The following is a 27215-nucleotide window of genomic DNA, read 5'->3' on the forward strand; positions in this document are numbered from 1 at the left end:
CCATTTAAATTAAAGATTTCAGAATCTGTTACGGATTTATAAAAACTCTTTGCCCCAAACCTGACCATAGTTTTTGTCTACTGCATTTCATAACATTTGTACTTCTTTGAATTCACAGTGGACGAACGCAAAAGCAGCTAGTGGATTATATTAAGGACAGCGGGATGAAGAAAATTCCATATGAAAGGTAAATACAAATGTGTTTGCAAAGTGAAATGTTAGTTGAAACTTTCAGTGCCCTTATAATTTCTGGAATTTCAGCATTTTTAGTTGATGCATAGTGGCTTTGTCTTTTGCTGGTTACTAAGGTCTACCTCAAATTTAAGGTAGCTGAACTAAATTTCTTTGCCAATTTATAGTTTTGTGATGATGCAAAGCAGCTTGAGGACATTTCAGTATTGCGTTTTTATATTTTTGGACAATGTGTGACTTAGCCATCTAGAAGCTTTGGGGAGATGCAATGAACTTTAGTGGGGATGTGTATGTATGTCTCTGTATTCACGTGGTTTGGCTAAAAGGTAATGGTGTTAGAGACTTCATCTTCTTCCACTCTTTCTGAAGCTGATTTAACCTAATGTCTTTCAAGAATACACTTTCACAGATTAACAGCATGCACCTTAATGCTGACAGCATATTGCATACATGTCTTCCTTGTCCTAGTATTTTTGTAATCACAAGCTTCTACTCACGAACAGGGCAGTGAAGCCCTGTTACAGGTTACAGTGTTTTCACAAAAGCATGTGAGTGAACAGCTGAAGCAGTGACATCAAATTCCAGCTTAAATCCAAATGGATGGTGGTCAGTTTTCTGTTCTTGAATATCATTTCTTATTGTTATGTGCATGACATTATGCCATTTGCATCCATTGGCAGTACTGGGTCATTTCTCTTGTGTAGAGATAATATCTTGAGAAAAAAATGAATACTTTTGTTGAAGACCACAGACATTTATAGATACAATCAGATACAGGATATGGTGCAAGGCAAAGTAATTCTAAATGACACACTTTTGATATACTTTTTTGACCTTGAGTGTTGTAATATACAGATTGAAAATATGGAAGCATGGAGACTGTTAGGTCTAAAATTACACTAATAACCAGGGTAGAGCATATAATTGAACCTGAGTTCTGGAATTCTGGAAGGGCAGCCTTAAACTTCCCATCTCTTCTAAAAATAAAAAGGTTTGAAAATGAAAAAAGCTTTGAAATGAAATAATTTTACAGTGAAAATGCATTTAATTAATTGGCTGTAAAACCACTCTAGCTACATGTAGGAAGCTCTTCATAGTCTGTTAAGTGAAAGATTATGTGGATTTAAATAGAGTTTTCAAAAATTTTGCATTTATCTTTGCTATTAATGAATATTTTTAATGTCTTGGACTCTGACTGAACTCCTTTTCTGTAGGAAAGATTTTTTTCTAGTAAATAATTGCCATAGAATGGATCTAACCATCAGTGTTATGTAAGATAGCACTTTTTTGAGATGTAATGTTATAGGCTGTTATATGCTCTAAATTACATGGTTGGTTGAAAGATAAATTATTTGTATAATGGTTATAGGTGAACTTCTTCTATTTTGAAGCTCTTTATTTGTGGACATTTATACAGATCGCAAAGGAATAAACTGAACTAAATACTGTTTAGTCTGTTCTTTTGGCTCATTTTGATCTTTTCTTCAGCATTAGGAAAGATCTGATTCTTATTTCATTCTATTTTCTGTACATTTCTTGCTCCTGTGTTGTTTAATTTAGAGCTGTTGCAACTCCTTGAAATCTTGGCGTAGTCAAGACACTAAACAAAACATGAGAAAATACATCTTGGAACTTTTTTATGGGCTGTTAGAACGGAAATAGCTGAATAGGGAAGGGAGAAGGCTGACTGATATCTTAGATACTTTCTTTTCTGCAGGCGGCACAGCAAAGCTAGAGTGTCTGCTCACACGTCAAATACAGATGTGCCAAAACAGGTTAGTCCTGCAGCGCTCTAGATATTTCAGTCAATGAAACAGATAGCCAGCTTTCCAAGATGACTGCAAAGGAAAGTTGTTCTGATTGAATTTTGTTTAGAATTGCATTCACTGTTTAATCTTTGTGCCTGGCACCCTGCCCCTCCCAAGTGATATCAATTTTAATAGTTGTAGCTAATGGAGCCTACATTGAACAGTATTTTCCTTCATCATGTGGATGCCTTCTGCAGTTCAACAAGAAATGAGCATAAATGCAGCAGTTGCTGTTTTGCTGAAATGTGCTTGCACAGATGCAAGAGGTTAATAAAGCATTGCAGGATTTAACTCTCCTTGTAATGTGTTTTCCTTTCCCTTGTGGATCTTTTCTCAGCAGAGGGTAAAAAATACATAGATTTAGTTTGCCATCCAATTATGAAAATTCATGAAAAAAGACTTTTCATTTTTGGGGGGATGCTGGGTCTATTTCTGTATACAATGTTTTGTTTGCTAAAAAGGGAGCTCTTTTGAAGCGTACATTTCTTCTGTCTCAGGAACCAGATGCTGCATTTGTGTTTATGTATTTAAAAAAATAATCTTTTAACCTGTTCTGTTTTTATTTCCCCTCAGAGTGTCCCATTCACTGAGGGCTTGAGAACCCCAGGGTCTCTTGCCTCAGCAACAGCTCCCTTCCATTCAGTTCATTCATCGACCGCTCCTACTACTGTCCTACCCATCTTTGCAGAAACCAGCCTGTCTTCTGTGGACCCCAGAGCATCATACACAAGGATTTCAGAAAAAAATACTACAACTCCAGCAGAAGAAACCGGGAGGAAGCTGGTGCAGCAACCTGGATCTTCCATGCTCCAGTCATTCCAAGGTGTTGGGTTTGGTAGTGTTGCAGGAAACTGTAACTCTGCTTGTCCTGTTGTTGAGAGTGGTTGTGGTTTAGATCTAGACATAGAGAAGAGTAGAAAAGAGAGTAGGGTTGCTGTTTGTAAAAATGACAATGATGAGGATGACTTTACCACGGGTGTTTTTGTTGCTGAAAAAGAGCATCAGCATTGTGGTAGGGGTGCCCCACTTTTCACTTTGACAAATTCACCATTACAGGTTTCAGAGGAATTTATTGATGATGACCCAGCAGAAATTTCCTTTTTTGCTGGGGGATCTGAGGCATTTTCATATGTGTACAGTGGTTTAGAGTTAAAGGGCTCCGATTTTTCTAAGCATTCATCAGAGTCACCTGGCTTAACTAAAGATGTCCTTCAACAAAATACGGTCTCTTCTCAGTCAAGCCCTGACAGGTACTCAACAGAAGCAGTTGATATGAATGTGGAAGATGAGTTTGAATTTGAAGAAGGGAGTGATTTCAATGGTAATGACAGACCATCAGATACCTCAGAATTGTTTGAGGTTAAGGCACAAGCGAGCATAATGCAAAGCCTTCTGAGCCCTTCTGAAACAAGTTCTCTCATAAACAACCGTTCTGAAAGCAGTTCCCTCAATAATTTGCCACTGAATGGTACCTCCTCCCTGCACACGTTTAGTTCTGCTAATCATTCGGAGGCTAGCTCTATGGTGAATTTTCCAGCCTATTCAGTTCGCTCTGAGTCCAGTTCAGCCTTTCAGTTCACTGACATTATTGATCAGCTGGAACAGCTGAGCTATCCACCTACCACTACAGAAGACTCTAGCAGTACTGATACGGACTCCTGGGACTCTGAAACTGCTGCTCCATTGGATGTAAATGTTTTCTTTAGTAATCCTTTTGCTCAAGCAACTGGTGAGAACTTTACTTTCGACTTTCAGAATAATCTAAAAAATCTCACTCAAGAAGACTGGACAGAAAAAGCACATGTCAATCACTGATTGGTACGTTGATTTTTGCGATGGATTCCTCTATGCTGTTCAGAATTAGAAGTCAAAAGAAGGGTACAGTGTCAGTCACTTTGAGCTGGAAAATTCTAATCTGGTGACTGGATTTTAACTCGTATCATACAGTTGATTTTTCTGTTGTCTTCAGTTTCCCTGAAAGCATCCTAGCTTTGGTACTGCATTATATGTGTGACACTGCATCCAGAATGTGTTATAACAGGCTGTGATTTTCCAAAATACTAAGTTTAAGAAAACCCAGTAATTTTGGTGAGCATCAGCTGGCTCATGCAGACTTATCGGAAAGTACAGTATATCAAATAGGTCTTTTGGCCATAAATAGGTGTCTAAGTGTCTGCTATAATATGCTATTCCTCCAACACCTGAATGCAACAGTCTTTTTTTGCAGATGCTTGTGAACAAGCTGCCACATCCAGTAAATGGGCTGTTTTCCTGCACTGTGATGGGAATCCTCTTTATTTTTTTTGACAATCAAAAAAAAGAAAGAAAAGGCAGTCTTTGAATCACCTATGAAGGACAGTTTTAAAATATCAAAACTATGCAACATATCTGCTGTATACCTCAAAGAATAAGTATCATACGTAGTAGGTTAGAGGAGGTGAATGTATGCAAGTTCAACTAAAAATAGAAGTAATCAAAACATCTTGTGAAGACAATCATTATATTTTCAGATTACAAAGTGCCTTCAAGAGTCCAGCAACAAGCAAGTTTCCAGCTGTTTTGCAGTAGTTTGGAGATATATGCACAAAGTATAAAAGCACTGAATCCCCGTTGCGTTGTGTCTAATCTTATTTTTCTTTATTTGATCACGCTACGTAAAAATGCTTACGAATTAATTCAGCGTGCAAGTCTACTTTGTCTGGGAAGGACAGATGGCAGTAAATCTGGTAACAACTTTAAATTTTTCTTTCAGTTATGCACTGTATTCAGCAAAAGAATACAGGTAAAATTGCTCCTTTCTGAGAAATTATTTGAGATGTTAGAAAAGAGTGAGTGCTGTAGGCAACAGTTACAGCTTCACTGCTCATATATGTGTCTTTAGTCAACTGACCTTGAAAGAAGATGATATGTAATTTTGGAAACAAAATTGAGAAGACAGTTGTTTAATTGATCATGTCTAATTTAGCAACATTTATTCAAGTGAGACAGTAAAAGTTACAAAGCATGCGTGTCTGCCTACCTGATGGATGTTCTTGTCTGGGATGACATTCGGAGGTTCGTCTTTGAACAATGTTTTTAGAGTACTTAGGTTTTGTACAAGGAAGAATGTGAAATACGTAATACCTTACAGAAATCTGGGGATGGAAAGCCTCGTCTCCTGCAATCATTTGGTTTGGTTTGCCTGTTACCTGGTTCTTAATCCTTTGCAGATTCCAGAAGGGGATCGTACAGTGCTAGTATAATCAACTCCTTCGAAACAAGCAGGTTATAATGACGAGCAGCTCGTAGATGTGTTATTCATATCAATTTTATTATACGTGGACTTGTTAAAACACTTCCATTCTTTCATCAAACATTTAAAAAATACTGCTGTTTGACAGAATTCTTGTAACTGAAAATTCAAAGGAGTCTCTCACAATGTATGGTAGAGCATAATGAAGCAAATTGTCCTTCAGCCACCTATGTCTTTAGTTTAGTATTTCTGAAGGCATGATTATTCCTTACAGCACTTACAGTAATGATGTGGTTATTGTGTACTCATTGGCTTGAATGGAATCACTATTATTCCTTTAGAAACTTGTCTTTGGCAGTGGCACAGAAAATCAAATCTATATAGAACAAAAAATTAGTTTGGACTGTCGGTCATATTTAATCAGTTGTTTTTTTTTCTCATTTTTGATGCTATACATGAACTATTTTTATTTTTTGTTCTGTTGAATGTATATTCTAACATTTTGTCTTTATTCATACCTGTGGATACAATGTCATGGAAGTTTAATGTGACATTGGTAAATAGGCACTTGGAGGAGGTCTTCAGTTGTATCAGAAGCTGGTATCTTTATGTTTTTAGGCTTGAATATCTTTTTTCCTTCCCTTAACTATATTATGTAACTTAAGAAAGAAGGAAAAAAAAACTTCTGTCTGAGAATTTTCTTTTCTTTTAACAGGTTGTAGAGGCAGGGACAGACCTATAGCTAAAGATACAGAGGAAAGCTTATAGTTTTGTCTAATGTCTTTAAAAAAGAATCAAGTTTCTGTCATTTAAAAATAACCTTGTCTGCCTATGTTCTATGTTTTGTGCCTCGTCACAAGCATTCTCTCTTAATCTACTTGCTTAACGTGGAAAAAAAAACAACTATATTTTTTAGATTTTCAAAAGATTTAAGAAGCATGCTGTTTATGTCTTTTCAATAAATATGCTTGGCAATCCTGAGAGAAAGCTTGCTAATACACTTTCCTGCAAAGCAATTAATCCAGAACGTATCTGCTAATATGTTTTCCTGCAAAGCAGTTAATCCAAAACATATCCTAACATTTTTCTCCTTTTATTTTGCAGCTACACCAATCTTTTATTGGCAGTTTTAAATCTCAGGGATATTTCAAAAAAAATAGTATTTGGGAGTCTTAAAGCAATGCCCCTTTTATTTTCTAAAGGAACCGCAGTGACTAGAATCTTGCCCTCAGATCTTTAGCTTTGAGGAAGATGCAGGGTACCACAGGTCTTGGGCTGGTCTGTGGAGGTGTTGGGTGAGGTGGGTAGAAAGAGAAAGCCTTGGTCCAGATATGAAGCTGTTCAGATTAAGATTTTCGGGGTACATGTCCATCAGAAACACTGATCTTTCACATCTTCTGACTCTACTTTGTATCTGAAGTCAGGATGCTGAGATAAGGGCAGTGCTGGTCTCCACCCAGAAGACAGTGTCTTCTGCCAGGACTTCACACTGAGGTGTACTGCAAGCGCTGCTGTTTTCTCCTCGAGTTGTGGTTTGCTGAAAAACAGCAGTGCCATGTGCTTCTCTAACTCTCCCGAATCCTATAAAGAAACTCGAAAGATAAATACTAGCTGAAAGACAGCTGGAAATGCTGTTTATCTAGGAGTTCACTAGTGCTGTCCCTGGCACCTGCTAGTTACATCTTTGCTATTGGTCAACATATAGCTGTCATGGTTGTCTGGATTTTTCTGGTTTTTAAAGCTGTGTGGCTTCTGAGGATATAGCTGGATGTTTGGCTGTTTTGTTTTACTCTCGTTTTTACAGATAGGCACAAAAACAGAGGAGAGAATTTTGTTTGTTAGTAGTATTTTTATTGCATCAGGGAAGCTATGAGAAAAAGTTCTTCAAGCTTCCTCCAGAGGGGTAAATTGAGCTTCATTTTCCTTTCATGGGAGACGTAGAGAAAACCAGCCTGCCTTCAGGGGAGTGAGACAGTTTGGTGCTTCTCAGTGAACTTCAGCACCAACTGTAGCACTAGAGTCACGCCAGGCATCCTCTTCTCCGCCTGGCTGGAGAAGGTGAGAGGAGGAGGAAGGGCTTTCTGGTCTCCCTCTCTGTTACTTTTCTTTGCGTAGTCTAAGGGAATTGGTGAACTTCAGTGCAGTGTGTGCTTACATCCTGAATTCAGGCTATGCTGATAGGCTTTCAGTGTTACTCCTTTCAGTTTGTTTTGTTTCATTTATACAATGTTGCTACTACTAAAACTTAGTTCCTGGTACTGATTTTATTTTTTTCCTGAGCACAAAAGCTTTCTTTTCAAGATGAAGAATAGTATGCTACCAGGTGTTGAGAAGGTGCTGGCCACCTGAACTTGAGAACTGGGATGCTTGCAGAACCTGAGCAGTGAAAGCTGCCATGGGAATCATGTGACATACAAAAGAGGGGAGATGATATAGGAAAAATCAGAAGATCTTTATGGAGTGTCCTCTGCATGTTCAGCTTGAGAAGGAGGAATTTGAGGAACTGTGCTAGGAGCAGATAAGAGCCTGAGCGCAAAACCTCACTTGTCAGTGGGAGGTTGTCTTCTCCTTCCCCCCGACTTTCCCGTTGCTGAGGTATGTTGTTTCATGTTTACTTCTCCGCCCCATCTGTGGAGGTTGGGAGGGGCGCAGATACTTGAGGTACTAACACGTTTCATCAACGTACAGGTTGATGTAAGAAGGACCACCATGGTGTGGAAAGTATGTTTTCATGCTTGGTGTTCTTCTGCGCGTGGCCGTTTATCCACCAACAGTGCAGGTTTATGTAAGTGAAGGAAAGCATTGCTCTTGTTCCTCAACGAGATAGCAGTATTTTCCGTCCTTTTGCGTCTGTTCTTCTCTGTCGTGTGGATCCTAATTTGGCAAATACGTGCAGTCATGGGAAGTACATCAATATTAGTGGCTTTCTTACCTTAGTTGCGCTGATAGATCTAGCTCTTCTGCGAGGTACTTGACACCGCATCTCAGTGTGCCTAAAAGACGTTAAGAAATTTTCATCTTAAAAACATAATTTGTTTGCACCCTGTACTCCTGTATGCGTGTATTTACAATCGTACTACACTTATACACTTCTATTAAATGTAAAACACTACATGGGAACATCTTGATCTTTGTCTATGTAGTTAGTAGAGCTCTTTTAATTTGCACAATAGCAGTCGGAGACTATTCTCTGACCTATCAGCCATCCAGTTAAACATTGATAAAGTTTACTAGCCTTATATTATCTGTGTGTGTATACTTTGCAATTTTAAAATATTCATTATTGAAATAATACATGCTGTATATTTCCCAGGAATTACCATATTTTACCTTAGGAATGGAATCAGGCAACACATTGATCTTTCAGCTTTCACTTTGAATTCCAGTGAATTTCAAAGTTACTGGATAAAAAGAAGTACTGACCTCCTTTATCCTGTGTACTTTCGTATTGTGGTCATAGGTGATTTTGTTTAAGGGTTTGTTTGCTTTGCTTTGGGGTGGTGGTAGTTTTTGTTTGGTTGCCAATCCTGATAAGATTGCGTGGAGACACTAATAAAAGTCATACTATTTTATGCTTTTTGGTGCAAACCTGTCGGTAAGTCATTCCCATTATTGTCATTTTGCAAAAAATTGAAGCCAGACTTACTCATGCATTCAACGAATACCTGGTATACGGTACAATTTTCATTGCAGCCTTTTAGCTGTTATTACCTGTTGTTTTTAGCAGATCTTACATTGAAATTGTCACAAATGCTATATGTATATGTATGGACATACATATACGCTATATGCACGAATATTGTGAGACTTCACAGTTCCAAATTTGGGTCATAAAATCCACTTAATTTATTATCTGCTTGTGGGCTATTAGACCAGCCCACTGAATGAGCTGTAACTTTGCAGGTTTTAAATTCGGAGTACGGCTGATTAAACCTGCTTGGCAAGCAGACGTTGTAAATTCTGTAAACTCACAATATTCTGCTGTCGCTTCCGTGTGCGAGGCTCACGTGACGGCCAATAATACGGTTTGTGGCGGCGTTCTGAAATTGGTAAAAAAATGCCTGATGATCGATATGTACAGGGGTACGCATGCCTTGGTTAGAGGGAATCCCCAGTTAAATAGGTGCTGCTGTTTTCAGGAAAGGATTACATTAAGAACCCAAAGGGGGCTGGAATTTCTTAATTGATCTCTTGACCTTTTATCTTTTTATACAGTAAATGTTTTATTGAATTACATGTTGGGATTTTTAATATCTTTGTTTCTGTTCAGATTGCCAATTATGAACCTACAGATTTGTACTAATTCATAATTTTAATTGTTTATGCAATAAAATAAGGAAAACTTTGATATAAATGACAACATGGGCTTTTTAGCTTTATTTTTCTTTACCCTTGTATTGGAAATAGAATAAATATTTGTTCTCCTAGCCAAGGCATCTCAGGGTTTTATTACCAGATTTCTCAAGGCAATTTTTCTCATATATACCTTTGAAAGTAGAGCATAGCTAGGGCAAATACTGATGAGTGTTTCCCAAATTACTGTTTTGTGCAAACCTTGTACTTGGGATACAAGCAGGGCTAAAAGTTAAGATTTCTGTAGGGGTATTATTGTGGAGACATTTTCTTTCAAATTGAGTACGTCCCTGGGACTATTTATTGCATAATTTCTTTTTATAGGTAACTTATCCTTTATGTTAAGCATAGTGTATGTAGGCAAACAAGCAGCTTCATATTTGCTTAAAAAGTCAGTAATACTTGCGTAAGTAAACTGAGCAGATTTGTGGACTAATTTGAATTTATAAATTTTGGGGAGCTATTTTCTATGTTTCTATATTGGCTGAGTTACAAAACAGTAAAAAGCCCCCCCCCCCCCAAAAAAAAAAAAAAAAAAAAAAGAAAGAAAGAAAGAAAGAAAGAAAAACACACACCGAAAGCTGCTTGCACTGGTTTTCAGCAAGCAGAGATTGTAGTATAACACTGCCTCTTTTGAACATCAAGAGATTTTTTAGAACAAACCATGTTGTGTTACTTTATTACAGTGGTTAAATTTGATTAACTGTTTTCTTTGCAAATTTGAACCTTTTTTTACAGAGAAGCAAGGCGGGGGTGGGGAGACAAACCCTACCTGACCGGAATAAACCATCCGGCTTGAAATCCTGCCCGTTCATTTTAGCTGTGCTGCCATCAGGGAGGTTTGTGCAAAGTAGTGATTTGAGCAAATGCAGGTCCGTATTTGCCCGAGCTTCGCTGACCCTCCCAGCCGTCTGCGTAGAGGCTCCGGAGTCACGCGTGGGCATTTAAAAATCACCCTGAACTAATCAGTGGCACTCAAAAGCGTTTATATCGATGCAGCCTACCTAGAATTCTAACACTATATAACAAGATAAAGGTAAAAATATGGTATGTAACAACAGGTACGTATTATTTCTTGTGTACAACTAATATAGGCCCAAAAAAAGAGATGGAGGAGGCCAGAAAAAAAAAGGAAAAAGGGCAAGCATTTCAGATCCTGGACATCAAGTGTAAAAGCTGATAACAGAGGACTCTCCTCCGGTATTTATATGGATATGTAACTCTAGTAAACAGAGTTTCATTAAGGCACGTGTCTGCTTTAAAGCGCTCTGGTACCAATTTGAGTAGAAAAAGAAAGACACCTAGGAATGTAAAGTTCCTTAGATAATTTCTTTTCCAGATTCTCTATCTCCAAACCATCTCCGTTTATGTTAAAAGAGAAAATTAGTGGGGAAAAATGTACTCGTTCTATTTTGAAGAAAAGGAAGATTCAGGATAATCTAGGATTTGGGCATGCGGTACCTTAGCTTGTGGAATACTTTTAGGTAGGAATCATAATTTGGTGTGCAGATATGATGAGTTCAGCAGGTCATTGGGCAGGAATGGGAGTCTGGGCTCCAGGTGACTGTTCATGCAGTTGTTTAGCATTAAAAAATAATTAATATCTGTTCCCCCCCTCCCCCCCCCCCCAAAAAAAAGGAAATACCCATAAAAGGAATCTACCAATTAGATACAGTGGGAAACTCCTTCCTGGAAAGGAATTAAACTGCTAATGCTTGAACTTCACCTAGCTTTTAATATGTCCAATGATGATTGTAGTCATTAAGATACCATTTTTCTTGGCTTTCTCTGAACTGTTTTAAGCATTCAAACATAAAGCTTACAGAACCAGTAGTTGCACTTTATTTTTTGTGAAGCTTTACATGCAAGTCTGGCATTATCTGCAGTGCTTTAATTGAAGAATGGAAATAGCCTCTGAAAAATAGCTGGACAGTGATACCAAAGGCTTCAAGTGTGTGTGTGTGTGTGTGTGTATGTATATATATATATATATATATATATAAATATATATATATGTGTGTGTGTGTGTGTGTACATAAACATGTATAGTGGGGGCTTTTGCCATTTTAAATTATATTAATATAGGAGGACAGCCCATACAGTTGTGAGCTGTGTGCTTTTTTATGTATTCTAAAGCCATGGATAGCTAGTAGTCTTTGTAATGCAACGTGTGGCAGATCCTACCTTTGGATTTCAGATTGGAAAAGCAAATTCTGGTCTTTTCAGACTGTGTAATAACAGTTGCAATAACTTTTTTTAGTCAATATTCTGCCTCAAACCTGGACTGCCTCATTCTTTGGTGCCTCTTGTTTCTCAAGATTTACAGTCTGACAAGGAGACGGGGAGGAAGAAATGAAAACTATTACCAGCTCACATGCTTCTGAAGGCACTCACAAAAGAGTTGTTGGAAACCGGAGATCCTAAATACCAGAGGCACTTCTAAAGTCAGAATCACAGTTTAAATTCAAATGCACAATTTTAAATCTTTTTTCCATGTGTTTGGGTGTTTGAAGATGAGTTTTTTTCTCTTTTAACTATTGTATAGATATGCTTCACTTCAGCTTGTTTTGTAGTTGCAAAAATGCCTTAGTGTGTGTGTGTGTGTGTGTGTGTATATGTATATATATATTTACATATGGACATCTTTTAGTAGTTTATTAGAGTAAACAAGTCACATGACTGATTTCAGGCCACAGAAATTGTAGGGTCTGATGGTTCAAACTATAAAAGTTGGTGTTATGGTTAAGAAAGCAATCTAGCTGATTTTTCTCTTCTTACTTTTTTTCTAGATACAGAAAATAGTTGTAATTTCTCATCTGTGTTGGGTTTCTTTTTGCTGTTGGCGCTTGATCAGTAAGCTAGATGCATCTCCCTAGCGTGTCCTCCTGCTGCAATGCCTAATGCAGTACCCAAGGCTGCTTGGTGTTAATGTAATAATTTGCAATTCCAGCCTGTGTGCTTTCTTCCTCGCTTTCTCCGGCCTTGCTGGCTGAACTGAGCGCTTAGTTCCTGATCTCAAGGAGCAGTTTTCCAAAGCTTTTCCTCCACTACCCACCTGTCTGAAGATTGCACTGGGCAAAGAAGTGTATTCCCTGTAAAATAGCTAAGAGCTTAGTGAAGATACCTGCAGGATTTCTAATAGCCTGGCTAATAAGAAGTGTGTGGCTGCTTCTGCAGCAAGGACAGTTCTGGATGATTATGAATGCACTTCGGTCATGCAAACTGAATTTAAACAGATTTCATGTGGTCAAAAAAACCCCAAAATTTTAATCTCAGTGAAAGGGATGGGAGTCAAATACTCTTGAAGAAAATGCAAGGTAAGGTAATGATTCCAGCAGCTGGTTTAAAGGCATTAAAAAAAAATGGAAAAAAGCCTGAAGTGATCCAGTAGTGAACTACTGGTGCCTCATTTTGTGTACTGTATGCGATACTAAACATACTTTACTTTTGAGTCTGAGCGTAACCCCTCACATCTGAATACACTGAAGATCAGTGACCACTGAAAAATAAATTCCTAATCCAGACAGAGAAAGCGTTTAAGAGGCATCAGGAACTGACACTTCCACCAAACATTTCAGGTTTTCTCTCGGCAAAAAAGCAGAGTGGGCATACGTTTGCATTAAGTCATAGTTTCATCTCTTAGATGGAGGCCATCACATTTTTGTAGCTGGACAAAAGAGGAACGCAGCATAAATAATTAAAAAACAATATATTGATATTATACAGTAACTGTAAAAGATAAGGCTAGTTATCCTCAGAAGTCTGTGGCTGTGTTTAGCCAAACTACAGTGCTTTTTGAATATTTTGCACTTAGCCTTAATGTGCGTATTTGTTTATTTTTGTGCTGGTCTCTTTCGAAACCATGTGTTTTTCGTTGCTTAAAACCTTTACTTCAAACATGTAGTCATAAGTAAATAACATAATTAAGAAGCATTAATATTCTTAATTTATTTAGAGAATGTAGACTGTCCGAGTAAACTGTTGACGTTGTATTAAGTGCACTTGTACGTGACGTGAAAGCAGAATTTTTATCGCGTGCGGAACAAAACTGTGCGTTTGGAGGACCTGGTTTACTCAGTGACATGAGTGCCCGTGTCGTTGCATGGAAACCCTCGCTCTAGCCCACGGAGCGAGGGTTCCCAATTTCAGGTCCTTGCGTTAGGACCGAATGTCGGGAATTGCAGAGGAGCCAGCGGTTCATCGAAACCCCGGAGCGCCCCGCTCGGAGTGTAGACCCTTTCAACATCCCCAGAGGGTGCCACCCTCCGAGGAGGAGGGAAAGCCTCCAGCGCACCATGCTCGCAGCCAAAATCATTCACCCATTTGGATCTTCCCATCAGTATTTCTGCCTAATTAGGTGTTTTCTACCCTGAAAAGCTGTTGAGTGTGTCAACCACTGCTCGGACTGTTGCATGGTTTCTTCCTCTACCACCCCTTTCTGAAATTAAATTAACCTAGGAGCTAGATTAACCTAGGAGCATCCCTTTACAGGATTTACCTTGACTGTATGCTGCTGCATGTTACAAATGGCAGTTGTGACAACTCTTCCATGAGTTCTTCATTATTTTTTTTTATCTTAGGGAAATTAATGACAGGCAGGGGAAGAGCAGGGCTGTCCCGGACGCTTGCCACCAGAGAGGTGGTAGGTGTTTCCACCTGGAGGTGGGCAGAGAGGAGACCGTGCGCCATTACGTCTTGGATTCTGTTTATCGTTTCGGGCTTCTCGAGTAGCTAAACGTGCTGCTCGTTTTCATAATTTCCACTGGCTTCAGGGAACGGGGCTCTTGAGATCAGATACGAACGAGCAAATGTTTAAAATTAATTTCATGGCCGCCTTCTCCTGTCAAAGGTGACAAGGTAAACGCTAGGAGAGCTAGGCAGGCCGCGATGTTTATCTGTGGTACGTGACTTCTGCTCCCCATGTGTGTGGGCATCACAGACATGGAGAAACGATTGAAGGGTACAACTTTGGCATGCGCGTAGCTACGTGAGAAAGTAAAGAAACTCCTTAGTTGCCTAGAACACGGAGCTTTTTTGTTTGTAAAAGCTGTCTCCTATTGCGTTCCAGCATCTCCAACGTGTAAAAGCAGGCTTCCAGTAACCCGCCACCTCCATAACGCTCTTGTACGTGAAGCAAATGTTAGGCTTTGCTGCTTTCTTGTGTTAACGTTAAAAGCAGTTGGTACGGCGGAAACGCTCAGGCAGGAGCAGCACGTGCGCCAGGATGACTTTGCTAGAGCGGTGTATTAATAGTTAACTTTGCAGCCTCGATAAGCAGAATCTCTTCCAGGTGACTGAGTTGCAGCAGTGTTTAGCTTCCTGCGTTTGTCAATGTGAAAACACGCACTTCTGCTTCCTCATCGTTGTCATGCGGCAACGGCGCTGTTAAGGGCTTTTGCTTCCTGAGCCAAAGTACAGCAACCGGCTCCGGCCACTAGCGAATCCAAAAGTGCAAAACTGCTGCTCCTCCGGCACGTGTGCCGTGCGTGCGCGTGAAGGGGTGCCAGATATCTAAAGAGGGCTTCTTTTTTTTTTTTTTTTTTTTTTTTAGAAAAAAACTTTTAAAATTATTTTTTAGGTAGCCTGACAACAGGAAGAGAATTAATGTGGAGAGCTAATTTTAGGGTTAACACAACGGTTGCCTGTGCCAAAGTTACATAAAGTGGAATATGGAGTGGGAGTGATGATAGGGAAGGAAAGAGTGATGTCAACCTGCTCTCCGTTTTCCGTGGGCAGATGGTAATTCCATGGAAAACAGGGATTTGCAGTTATTGGGCCAAGACAATCAATCATGTAAATCCAAGTTCATTTCAGAAATGGATACGGAAGAAGGAGCCACTACTGTTCAGTGTGTTGTTTTAGTAGGCGTAAAGCAATGTGGTCTAATGAGCTGAGCTGAAGACGTCGATTTGGGAATTGATGACTTCACATTTTTGGCTTTTTATTTTTTTTTTTTCCCTTTTTTCTTTGCGTTTGGTCAGTAACTTAGCCCCCGTTGCCTTCTGCTGTAATGCAAAATGAGTAATACTGCAGAGTGTTGCAAGCATGATTTAATGTTTGAACAGTATGGCAAAAGCGACAGATGTTGAAGTGCTAATACCTGTTCAATAGTTTGATCCAGCGAAGCTTGCCTGTGTATGGCAGGGAAGATCAGAAGGAAAAGTAGTTGAGTTTAGCTAGGAATTTTGTGGTCATGGTGTGGATAGTTGGAGCGTCTGCTGTCTTTGGTCCCAGAAAACCGATTTCACCGTGAACCCTAAGGGATATCTGCATGCTGTTTCTAAGGAGTCTGCAAAAGGGATGAGAACAACTGCTGTTAGTAGACTTAAATTCACTGTCTTACCTGTTAGAAATCTTTAAAAGGTCCACAAATCAAAAAAAATAATTGAAAATCAGTGATTTAGAGCAAAGCATTGCACGTTAGTCCTGTTTCAGGCATGTCATGCCATGCAATAAGATCGTATCCATCCAGTTAAAATTCTTGTTTTGCACAGTGCCTCAAAATCATTTTGCTTTGCTGAGATCGGGATAATATTGCATTCATACACTTGGCAGAAGAACTAGGAATGAAATCTACTGCATGGTCCCTGTTTGTATAGCCATATGTACCTCACATAGGTACAATTTTGGGGACTTCTTGAACTCTGAATACATTTTTAGCTAACTTTATCTTTTTGATTTTTCTTCCGGAGTGGAGAATAGCACAGTGATTTGTCCTAGCTTCTCTTTGGGGTGCAAATGGAATTCTCCTTTAAAAAAAGGAAAAGTGTTCTTGTTATTTCAGTATAAGATGTGCACTTAGAAGTACAGGCATATCCTCCCCCCAATAATGTGAGATTGTAGTTGTGGTTTAATAGTGGGTAATTGTATATTTTAGATAAACTATTTTTGAAACAATTTTTTTTCTCTCCTTTTCTACTCCATCATCTTCTCCTCCCATTCTAGGCCTCTCAGTGGACCATTCTGAGCTCTCTTCCTTCACATTGAAGAGTCCCCTGAGCTTGAACCCCGCATTTCAGATGAATTTGAACTCAGCTGGCCAGGGTTCTTCTCCTCTTCTGAGTCCTGTCCTGAGTGATGCTGGTGGTGCCAGAATAGAAGATGATGATGAAATGAAACGTAAGGTAAGATAATGGCACCACAGAGAATATAATTAATGAGAAAAGCTTTAGTTTCAGGTGAGAAACTGCTTTTTGGTCACTGAATAGTGATTGCGTGATACCTTGTGGGAACACAGATGTGTTTGGATATTCGTGTTGAAAAATCCTGTGCTGTGGATTGACTCAAGTCTGTTTATCCTGCTGTGACTGCAGGAGACTCCCACTGTCCTCTTGTGCACTGGGGACATTCTCAGTGTCTATTGCTAGAGTCACCTTTCAGTGTTTTAGCATCAGTGTTTTAGCAGGAGCCCGCTGCAGAGGGCTCCAGAGCAACAAGAAGGTGGTTTCACAATTTGTCTTTTATTTCAGTATTTAAAAGTGTATATTTCAAACGCATTTGAGGTGTGTTTTATATCAAACACACAACAGTGCACTTGGTGCCTTTGGGGCTCTAATTGTGTTATGTTAGAGTATAAAAACACGTGCTCTTGTGTTGAAAATGTTGAAAAGACAGTGAACTAAAGATAATCTTCACTGGGGTAGTACACTGAAGAGCAAGTAAGACAGCTGTTGAATCTGGAAATCAGTTGGATAGAAATCATAGAGAATAGCACAGAGCTAACATTTGTTTATGTCTAAGGTATGTTGTTCTTAGGTTCTTAACTTCTATACATGTTCTACATCAGTCCTCCAGGCTGTTCTTTTTGGCGTAGTGGGACCTTTAGAGTGGTACTGAGGTGTCTGCTTTTGAGCTCCAATGGACCCAAGCTCAGCTTCAGCTTTCTCAACAGCAGGCATTATGATTAACTCCTTTTACACTCACCCAGGCATCTGTGGTAATCTGGTTTATCCAGAAGAGCTGTCTGTATCATTGGAGCTGCCCTCTCCGTTGCTAATTCTTCTCTCTGAGTGGTGGATAATGCTCTGGGCCTCTGGTGCCTCAGGCCTCATGCAAGCTTTAGACTTCTTTTCTGAAAACAGGGAAGCAAAAATGGTGGTGACCTTTGTGGGTGCAACAAATCCCAAAGCAGGAGTCTTGTAAATAGTCAGCATGGATTCACCAAGGGGAAATTCTGCTTAACCAATCTGATCGCCTTCTAGGATGGAATGACTGGCTGGGTAGGGGAGGGGAGAGCAGTGGACGTTGTCTACCTTGACTTCAGCAAGGCTTTTGACGCTGTCTCCCATAACATCCTCCTAGAGAAGCTCAGGAAGTGTGGGATAGATGAGTGGACAGTGAGGTGGGTTGAGAACTAGCTGAAAGGCAGAGCTCAGAGGGTTGTCATCAGTGGCGTGGAGTCTAGTTGGAGGCCTGTGGCTAGTGGAGTCCTCCAGGGCTCAGAACTGGCTCCCATCTTGTTCAGCTTCATCAATGACCTGGACGAAGGGACAGAGTGCCTCCTCAGCAAGTTTGCTGATGGTGCCAGGCTGGGAGGAGTGGCTGAGACACCGGAGGGCTGTGCTGCCGTTCAGAGAGACATGGACAGGCTGGAGAGCTGGGCGGAGAGGAACCTCCTGAGGTTCCACAAGGGCAAGTGCAGAGTCCTGCACCTAGGGAGAAATAACCCCAGGCACCAGGACAAGCTGGGGGCTGAGCTGCTGGAGAGCAGCTGTGCAGAGAAGGACCTGGGAGTGCTGGTGGATGACAAGTTGACCCTGAGGCAGCAATGTGCCCCTGTGGCCAGGAAGGCCAATGGTCTCCTGAGGTGCATTAGGAAGAGTGTGGCCAGCAGGTCAAGGGAGGTGATCCTGCCCCTCTCCTCAGCCCTGGGGAGGCCTCATCTCAAGTACTACATCCAGTTCTGGGCTCCCCAGGACAAGAGAGACATGGAGCTACTGCAAAGTCCAGCATAGGGCTATGAAGGTGGTCAGAGGGCTGGAGCACCTGCCCTATGAGGAACGGCTGCGAGAGCTGAGACTGTTTAGCCTGGGGAAGAGACGACTGAGGGGGGATCTTATCAATGTGTCTAAGTACGTGAAGGGAGGGTGTCAAGGGGGCAGGGACAAACAGTTGCCCCATATGACAGGACAAGAGGCAATGGGCAAAAACTGCACCACAGGAAGTTCCACTTGAATATAAGGAAAAACTTCTTTCCTGTGAGATGGACGGAGCACTGGAGCAGGTTGCCCAGAGAGGTTGTGGAGTCTCTTTCTCTGGAGATATTCAAAACTCGCCTGGACATGATCATGTGCAATGTGCTCTAGGTGACCGTGCTTGAGCAGGGAGGTTGGACTAGCTGATCTCCAGAGGTCCCTTCCAACCTCAACCATTCTGTGATTCTGTGAACTTGAAGCATAGAGATATAGTAGGAGATGCTATTCACTTTGTTTTCTCTCTTCATTGTATCACTTCTTGTTTACTCTCTGAGGTTCTTGTTAGTTTCCAAATTGTTCCCTGATGAAATTCAGTGCCCTTAATTTTTCCTTTTTTTGGTTTTACCCTATTTATGTTGAGTCCTAGCAACAGCTGCTAGACAGAATTTGGCTTGCTCACTGATGCAGACAGCACCAGTGGGCCTTTCCCCTGCAGACTTTCCTCTAGATGATGTAGAGATAGGAGTTTTTCTAAGGCATTGTTAGGCTGCTTTGAGTATGTAATAATTTAAAATAACTAGTTTGTAGCAAAAGAAAAGAGGGCCTCACACGGTGCATTTTTGCTTCTAGTTCACAGCGGTAGGGTAAAAAGCAGTCATGCATTTCTTCTGACAGAAAGCTTCACCATACCAGAAGCGCTGAAAAGCGGTATGGCTGTCAAAGTGCAAAAGGGAATCTGCCAAACACCTTCGTTACTGTTCAGGCACCGAAAGGAAATCAGTTCATGCCTGAAAAAAATACACGCAAAGACTCTCTCAGAAGACAATCTGCTATCCCAGTCCAAAGACAACATCCCTACAACCATAGCAGGCATCAAGGCAAAAAACGGAGTCCCATTCCAAAAAACTAGCATTTCGGTGTCTTCTGTGTGCGCAACCACACCTGGAAACCTTCAGACATTCCCCAGATGCAGTAACAGCAACTGATGTTGAATGGAGAGCTCTTCTCCACACTTAAAGAGGCAGAAATACGGAGGCCAAAAATAAAGGGCTATGAGGCACCCTGGGGACATCAGGTGCTGTGCAGTGCAAGAGTTAAGAGACTGTTCTAGTTTTCTGTCTGCTTTGCATCTAGATTACAATGTCACGACACTATCAAGTCTTGTAAAAAATCATTCTGTGTATACAAAAATGCTTAACTTTCCACTTCAATGACTAGGCTTCAGCAATGTCAAAAATAATTCATGAGTTGGGGGGCTGGAGGGGACCAGCTTCCATGAACTGTTAAAGTGGCTTGCTGTAACCAGCTTCCATTAGCAAAAAAAATGAGGAGAAACCTACCATTATGATGACAGAAAACCACAGTTATTTGAAAAAAAGCATAGTAGCAAGGAAAATCGAGCTTTCTAAGGTTTCAGCATAGCAACAGCAGTGTTTGGGAGCAGAAAGCACACAGCGTAAGAGTTTAAGAATTTCCTGTAAAACGGTTAACCAAAATGGGCAGTTGACATTAATGAGGAGTTTCAGTTATTTATTTGCCTTCATTAGCTCTGTGAAACAAGGCAGTATCCCAGCCTGCTTCAAACAAACAAACAAACCTTCTTAAAATATTACTACCGGGTAAGGCATCTGTAGTAATAAATATCCATGCTAATGCAACCCGGCTCAGCACCCTTTACACTACAGAACTGTGGTCACAAACCTTTTCAGCCACAAAGTCACCTTTTAAGTATGAGGTACCAAAATTTTAATTTTAATTACGAGGTACCGTTTTAAAATTAAAGCTCTATTAATAGCACAACTGTAAAATCATATTTTTTGTGTATAACACAATTGTAAAAGAACTGCGGAATTTGGTTTCAATCTGCGTTCTTTTCACTTAAGATATGGTTTCTGAATGGAGATTGAAGCCTCGGGTGTCTCAGAAGTTGGTCAAGCTAAAAACCAGTTACAATAAAAACATTCCCTTCAAGGCTTGTAACTTTTATAAATTAGTTTCAGTCTGAAAGAGAACTCAATCTGCTGAAATATCAGACTTAGACAAATAACGTAGAAAGGATTGGATTTCAGCATGTAGAAGAGAGAGTGCAGTTACTGTTCATTATCTCCAGGGTATGTTATGTCTATTATAAAGATAAATGACAACAATTACTTTAAAGATCTGTTAAAAAGCAAAAAGATATAAACTCATATACCAGCTCACAAAATAACTGAGACTTCAAGCTCAGTCTTATCTATTAAAAGATAACTTGCTAGCATCTGGAGATTCTCTGTAAAACTGTACATTATTTGCATGAATACTGTGTTATGTCCATATACTAAATTATTGAAGCTTTTAAAAAATCTCCATAGTACCTGCTGGCCTTGGCCCTGCCCAAGCCCTATATTTGCTCAACAAATGTAATGCGAAAGGCCCAATTTAATGGCCCTTTGCAGCTCTACCTCAATAAGTCTAAACTGGATAGCAAGGCTGAAAATGTGTGTGCGTGGGGAGGAATGACCTGCAAAATTATATCTCAACTCCCAGTTATTCACGAAACCTTCCTCACTCCTGTGAGCATTTATTTATAACACATCAACACTATGGGTGATTCTCAACGCTATCACACAAGCTGGACCAGTTCTTTGGAGGCTCAGGAGACAAGCACCTGGAGAACCGTCCTGCCTAAAGCTGCATGCTTCTGCAGTGCTGGGTGAAAGGAGGACTGGAGCTCCGTGGAGCAGCACTGCGGATCTCAGGAGGGCTCCCTCGGAGAGAAAACGGTCATGGTAGCCCTGAGCTTTGGGAACGCTAAGTGCAGAGTGGCATCTTTGCTCTCAGAAATCAGGATGCATCGATGTATCTACACCTGTTCATAAGAGCACCAGTCTATTTGGAGAGTATGCACAGGCTACGTTCTGTCAAAAAGGCCTCCACTAGTACCAGGGCTTTAGTAAAGACCACCTAGCTATACAAAAAAACAAAAGGGAAGAGTATGCACTGACAGTATACTGACCTGTAACTAACTGAAAATCCTTCTAGTGGGATGGTTGAATGCCAGCATGGAGGTGCGCACCTTGGGGAAGATCAGACTGCAAACTTCTTGCTAAATAACAATATTATCCCAGCTTTACTATCATCAATACTTTCTACTGGAGTTTGTGATTAAAGATGTTCAAAACCTTCTTAAAACCTAGTTAAGTGCACATCACCAATTGCACAATAATAGGGAAACGGGGCTTGGGATCAAGAAGACAAACCCATTTGCAAAAAGAAATGAACCAAGATGAATTAAGAACGAGCAAGTTTGTACTCATTGGCACAGCTCCAAAAAGTACCCAGAGACACAGTGAAGACATGACAAAAAATGCCATGAGCCAGTGACCTTCTTGTCTGAGGATCCTGACAAGAGGTAAGATGGTCAGACCCTGGATGGTGAGAGCAGAAAAGCAGGAGAAAATAGGGTGGCTGCTTCTTCAAGGTTACACTGAAAACTCTGGATTTCATTGTGGCCATTGACTCCTGAGGAATGCAGTTTGAATGACAGCACCTTCCTCGCACCAAAATGGAAAGTCTCGGATTCTTCTCAAATACTGAAGAGACGACAAACCTGGCTGCTCTCTCTGCAAGCAATCAAGGCAAGGCAAGCCTGCAGAAGAATGGTTGCTGTTAGGTGGACTTCTCCGTCTTACCAGGAGAAACGCGGTGCTCTAAGGATTGTAAGTTTGTCGAATTCTATGTCTACGGGGGCAAAGTCTTGTAATTTGTTACCCATATCTGAAAAGTAGTCAAAGAGTATCAGCCACTCCTCCCACCTTGGTATCATCAGGAAGCTCTCTCCCTTCATTCAGGTCAACAAGACTGGCACCAGTACTGAGCCCTGGGGAACTCCACTAGCCACAGGCCTCCAACTGGACTCTGCACTGCTGATAACAACCTTCTGAGCTCTGCCTTTCAGCCGGTTCTCAGTCCACCTCACTGTGCACTCGTGTTAGTTAGCGTGTGGTCAGCTGGTGAATAAAGTGGCAGCCCACAGAACTGCCCAAAGTTAATGACAAAAGATGCTTTAAAGTTGTTAATACAGGCTATGAAAAATGATACATGTCCAGAGCCTTGCTCTTTATGTTTTTGCATGTTTTCACATTCTCTGAGTGTTTAAGGAACAAAAAATCTGCAACAATATTTTTGAGAGTGGGGAAAAAATACTCAAGTGAGGATCACGGCACAAGATGTAACTTGAGAGCAGACAGGGTCTCCTCCAGAGTCCTCAAGAATATATTTCACAATTTGCATCATTTGAGAATAACTCCTTAAACAACTGTTTTAAACATGCCTAAGCAGGTTGGTGTGGAAGGGAAAGATGGTGGCACTTAGAGTTAAGGTGAGAGGAGCAGCATGAACAGGGCATGAGTTTGCAGCGGTTGCCCTGCAGCAGCTCCCAGCAGCAGCCATGCATCTGTTCGCCGTGGTCTGCTCTCGTTGCAGGCTATAGTTTATTCCACAGTTTAGCTTTCCTCTGCCTTTGGAAACTAGTCAGCCCTTTACGCCTTTGGCCATTACTGTGTGCCACGGTAAATTGAGCTGAGCCCAGAAGGAGGAGTACGCAAAACCATGTTGCGCGAAAGGCTGTCTTGTCTCTCTTAGCAGTTCTTCTTGCGTTATATAAGATAGCGACGAAGTTACAGTTAAGCTACTATGTGTTACTCAATTGGCTTGTAAATAGATCTGTTGCAGAAGACGGTAAGAAGTGCTGCGGGAAGGAAAGATAAGGGAACGATGGCATCTCAGGCCTTGGGAAAGGTTAGGAACGTGGTGGGGCGTCCTCCGAGGCTCTTGCAGGAGGATGCCTCCTGGAGGGTCCACAGAGTTCTGAAGGTTTGTGAGTCAGATGAACAACCCAAGACAAATTAAAAAATATATATATATCTGAAGCAAAGATTACGAAAGGCTCTCTGTAACATCACGTATGTATGTGTGCATTAAAATATACATGATGGCTACGAAGTGCAAAGAGGCAAGGATGTCACAGTATGTTCCTTGGTACCGCTAGAGAAGGGGCTGATGTGTGGGTATAGAGCAACCAGCATAAAATAAGGGAGGCCAGACAGTAACATGAAATAAATGGCTTTTTGGGATACGCACTTCCATAGGTTCTGTGTAGCTAAGAGGGATTTTATAGATACGTTACTGAGCGGCCAGGAGAATGCTTGCCCATGCACGATGTTAGCATGCAAGAAGCTGAAGTGCTTCAGAAACGCTGCGAATCTCTCTGCTGATGGTGCTGGAGGGCATTTCGAAGCGTTTCATGCTGCAGGGCTCCCCAAACCCGGCAGGTTTGCTAGCTCTTCTCTCCCCTCTTCTGGACCGTTACTGAGAAAGGAGTTGCAGTCGCGTGACCGCGGTTCCCTGGGGCGGGATTGACCTTTCGTGATTTCTTTTCCCAGCAGCACTAATTAAACTGAGTTTACTTGATACAACAACTAATATAAAAGAGATTTTTTTTTTAACTTGATACATATACGAAAAAGGGGAAATAACTTCCAAATCTGTATTACCCTCAAGAGGAATGGAGCTGGAGAGTGCCACGTTTTCACATGACTTAAACTGGTGTAGTGACACTTATTTTCACCAGGTGAGGATTTGGTATAAAACCAAGGCACAGCATGGTGAGTTAAGGCGACAAAGCAGCAGCTTAGTTTGTAGTGCAATCAATTTTTTAATACTGCTTTTTTTAAAAACAAGGTACATCTTTTAGCTAACTCTTTTTTTGTTGTTGTTGTTGCAACTACAGAAAACCCATTTTTGCTCTTCCCTTCCTTTGTGCTTTGATATCCATTCTGCCCTTTCCTTTTTCCTTTTTTTTTTAAATAGCAACCTGCTGTTTGGAAGAAGACGACTCCAAAGACAGTTGGATACAGTGACTCTTTCAGGGGGTTTTTTTGACACTGGAAAATGGAATTTGCAAACCAGAAATTTTTCCTGTTTCAAGCTATACTGTTCATAGAGTGGTTTTTGGCTCTGTTCTGCTTATAAACGCTTACGACTCTGTCAGATCTATGCTGTCAGGTACCTGCTCTACCTAGAGCTACAGTGCATGTGTGTATTCCGATGGGAAGGTAGGTCTGTAGGAAAAGGCCTGGGATCCACCATTTGGTCCTCAACCTCGGCCTTCGTGTTGATGGAGGAGTGGGTCGCTCTCAGGACCGTGGAGCAACCATGCAGCCAACAGCTGATGTGATTATTTCTTAATGATCTTGGAATATAAGCAATATTTTATGGCAAATTCAGTGTTTGAGAACACAGTGTTGAACTGTTAGTATTCAAGTGTTCCATTTGCTCGCACCAAGAAAAAACCCATACGAGATTTGAGCTTGTGCTCAAATAATAAATAGAGCACTTCAGTATATTAATACTTATTCATTACTTTGTTTTCTTTCAGCGCTGTCCAACCGACAAGGCATACTTCATAGCAAAGGAGATTCTTGCTACGGAACGGACCTATTTGAAGGACCTGGAAGTTATTACAGTGGTAAGGGATTAAAAATGTCTTTAATGTTTTCCTTTTTCTTACTAGATTTTTAATCATCAATTTGGGAAAACTTGGAATTCCTTCCAGGTGACAGAAGAAAGCCCTATGAGAAAGGATAACCGTTGAACCACGGAGATATTACCTTGCTTGTCACGTAGGTCCTTGTGGGAGAGCAGATACCCTCTCTGGACTTTTACAATTAGTTCCGCTGCCTACATCTTACATAGTTTGGGAGTTTTAGGCAAACTTTATCTGAAGGTATAAGAGATTACAACTGTAAAGAGTACTGAGAATCCATGCAGAGGGGATTTTGTTTATTTTATTTTATTTTTCAGATGGGGAGGAGACTAGCAAGTCTTTATTTGAATGTTGGCTCGAGTTTCCAAATCTTTTTTCTTTAAGAGCTATTTGTTTGCATTTCTCAAAGTTTCAATACTATGGCCCTTGTGTTTTTATAAATTCCTGTATGTATTTCATCAAAGAGAAAAGTATGCCATGCATCTTCAATTGAGATATTTTGCAAGAGTTCAGTGAGTACCGTCTCACTGAAATTCTTCCAACAAACTTCCCAGAACTTTTCATAAGTGGCAGTGGAACATTTGGGACCTCAGATTGTTTTTGGTATGTTCACATCCCTATGAGAAAGCCAGGAACTGGAAGTAATAATAATAATTTAAAAAAATGTAGTATGTAAAACACACAAAATGTCTCCAGCTATTAAATAGCTTGTACAATACCGCGAGTTTTATGAAAGAGAGTTGTGTATGTTTTGAAATAAAAACAGTCGTATTGCATCAGTTGTGGGAATGTTCTAGTTGTTCAGTAATTCACTGTAATTTAGAGCAGTTACGAAACATCTCATCACTGCATTAAGAAACCTGCTTATGCCTGGAGCCAATAATAAGCCTCATATTTGCAGTGTTTGGCAAGGAAAGAAATGACATCTTCTTCAACAGTTTCTTCTTCCTGCTGTTCCCCCATGCACACTCGCTTTCTCCTCCCCCATGTCTGCAGGAGCAGAAATTATAGGCTAGCTCTAAGTTTCTCACGTTAAAAACCGGTCCTGATTTATGGTGTTTCTTGCAGTGGTTTCGCAGTGCTGTCATCAAGGAGAATGCTATGCCAGAGGGTCTGATGACGTTACTCTTCTCTAACATAGACCCAATCTATGAGTTTCATCGAGGTTTTCTGAAAGAGATTGAGCAAAGGCTATCGCTGTGGTAAGCAGTAATAGCGAGGTGCTTAAATGGAACCAAGGAAAAAATATTTTAATAAATGAAGGTTTTTAAAAAGTGACCAGATAATTCTTGTAAAGCCCCTTTTTCAAACACCGCCTTTTCTATAATATCCTGCATTCATGTGAATTGTATGTATGCCAAGCCACTTTTTTTCCGTAATATTATCTGATGTTGTTCCTGTAGCCTCAGAAAGCAGAAGGGACACAGGGTCAAAAAGATAACGTACAGTCTATGGGATACCTTGCCAGTTAATGAATCTCCAGGTGAAAACCTAGAGAACGCTTTTTTCTGTAAATAAGATTGGAGTTGTTTGGTATTTCTCATTTCAGAAAACTATTTTGGTCTTGTAACCCTTGTATTACTTTCTTCTGATGTGAGACTGTAAATGCCATTCAAAAGGAGATCTTTTACTCCTCTTACAGTGATGTTAATATATTGATATATTTGTTTTTGTTCTCTTCCTTTTTACATCGGTGAACCAAATTATTTACTGTATACCTGACTGATCTGCCTCACTTTGCAAAGCTTTCTGTTCTAGAGAGGACAGGCTAGATGGTTATATAAGATTAAAGCAACTTGGATCTGGAGTAAGGGAAGTGGAAAACTAGAGTAAATGAAAAATTATTAAAAATAAATTCATAGATTCAGATGTGACATGTATTCACAAGTCTAAAAGGTTAATTGCCAAAACAGCCTTGCATACCAATTGATTTCTATTCTTGTCTCGGTTTAAGTGTGTCTTTCATTTTT

The 27215-nt window shown here is 40.5% G+C and overlaps 1 protein-coding gene across 5 annotated transcripts in view; it reads left to right on the top strand.

Annotated features, from left to right (window-relative positions):
- The window catches only part of FARP2 (FERM, ARH/RhoGEF and pleckstrin domain protein 2), a 91052-nt gene that overhangs the window by 48572 nt on the left and 15265 nt on the right, over positions 1 to 27215 (top strand). For all 5 annotated transcript variants that reach the window (XR_009959213.1, XM_062582252.1, XM_062582253.1 and 2 more), the window contains exons 11-16: positions 119 to 187; positions 1910 to 1967; positions 2574 to 2823; positions 16531 to 16709; positions 25138 to 25227; positions 26314 to 26447. Coding sequence is in view for 4 of the 5 variants with exons in the window: in XM_062582252.1 (XP_062438236.1) it covers positions 119 to 187; positions 1910 to 1967; positions 2574 to 2823; positions 16531 to 16709; positions 25138 to 25227; positions 26314 to 26447 (780 nt within the window). In the remaining variant the exon portion in view is untranslated. The remainder of the gene's footprint in view (positions 1 to 118; positions 188 to 1909; positions 1968 to 2573; positions 2824 to 16530; positions 16710 to 25137; positions 25228 to 26313; positions 26448 to 27215) is intronic.

The sequence above is a fragment of the Rhea pennata genome, chromosome 9, assembly GCF_028389875.1.
Source record: "Rhea pennata isolate bPtePen1 chromosome 9, bPtePen1.pri, whole genome shotgun sequence".
NCBI classification, from domain to species: Eukaryota; Metazoa; Chordata; class Aves; order Rheiformes; family Rheidae; genus Rhea; species Rhea pennata.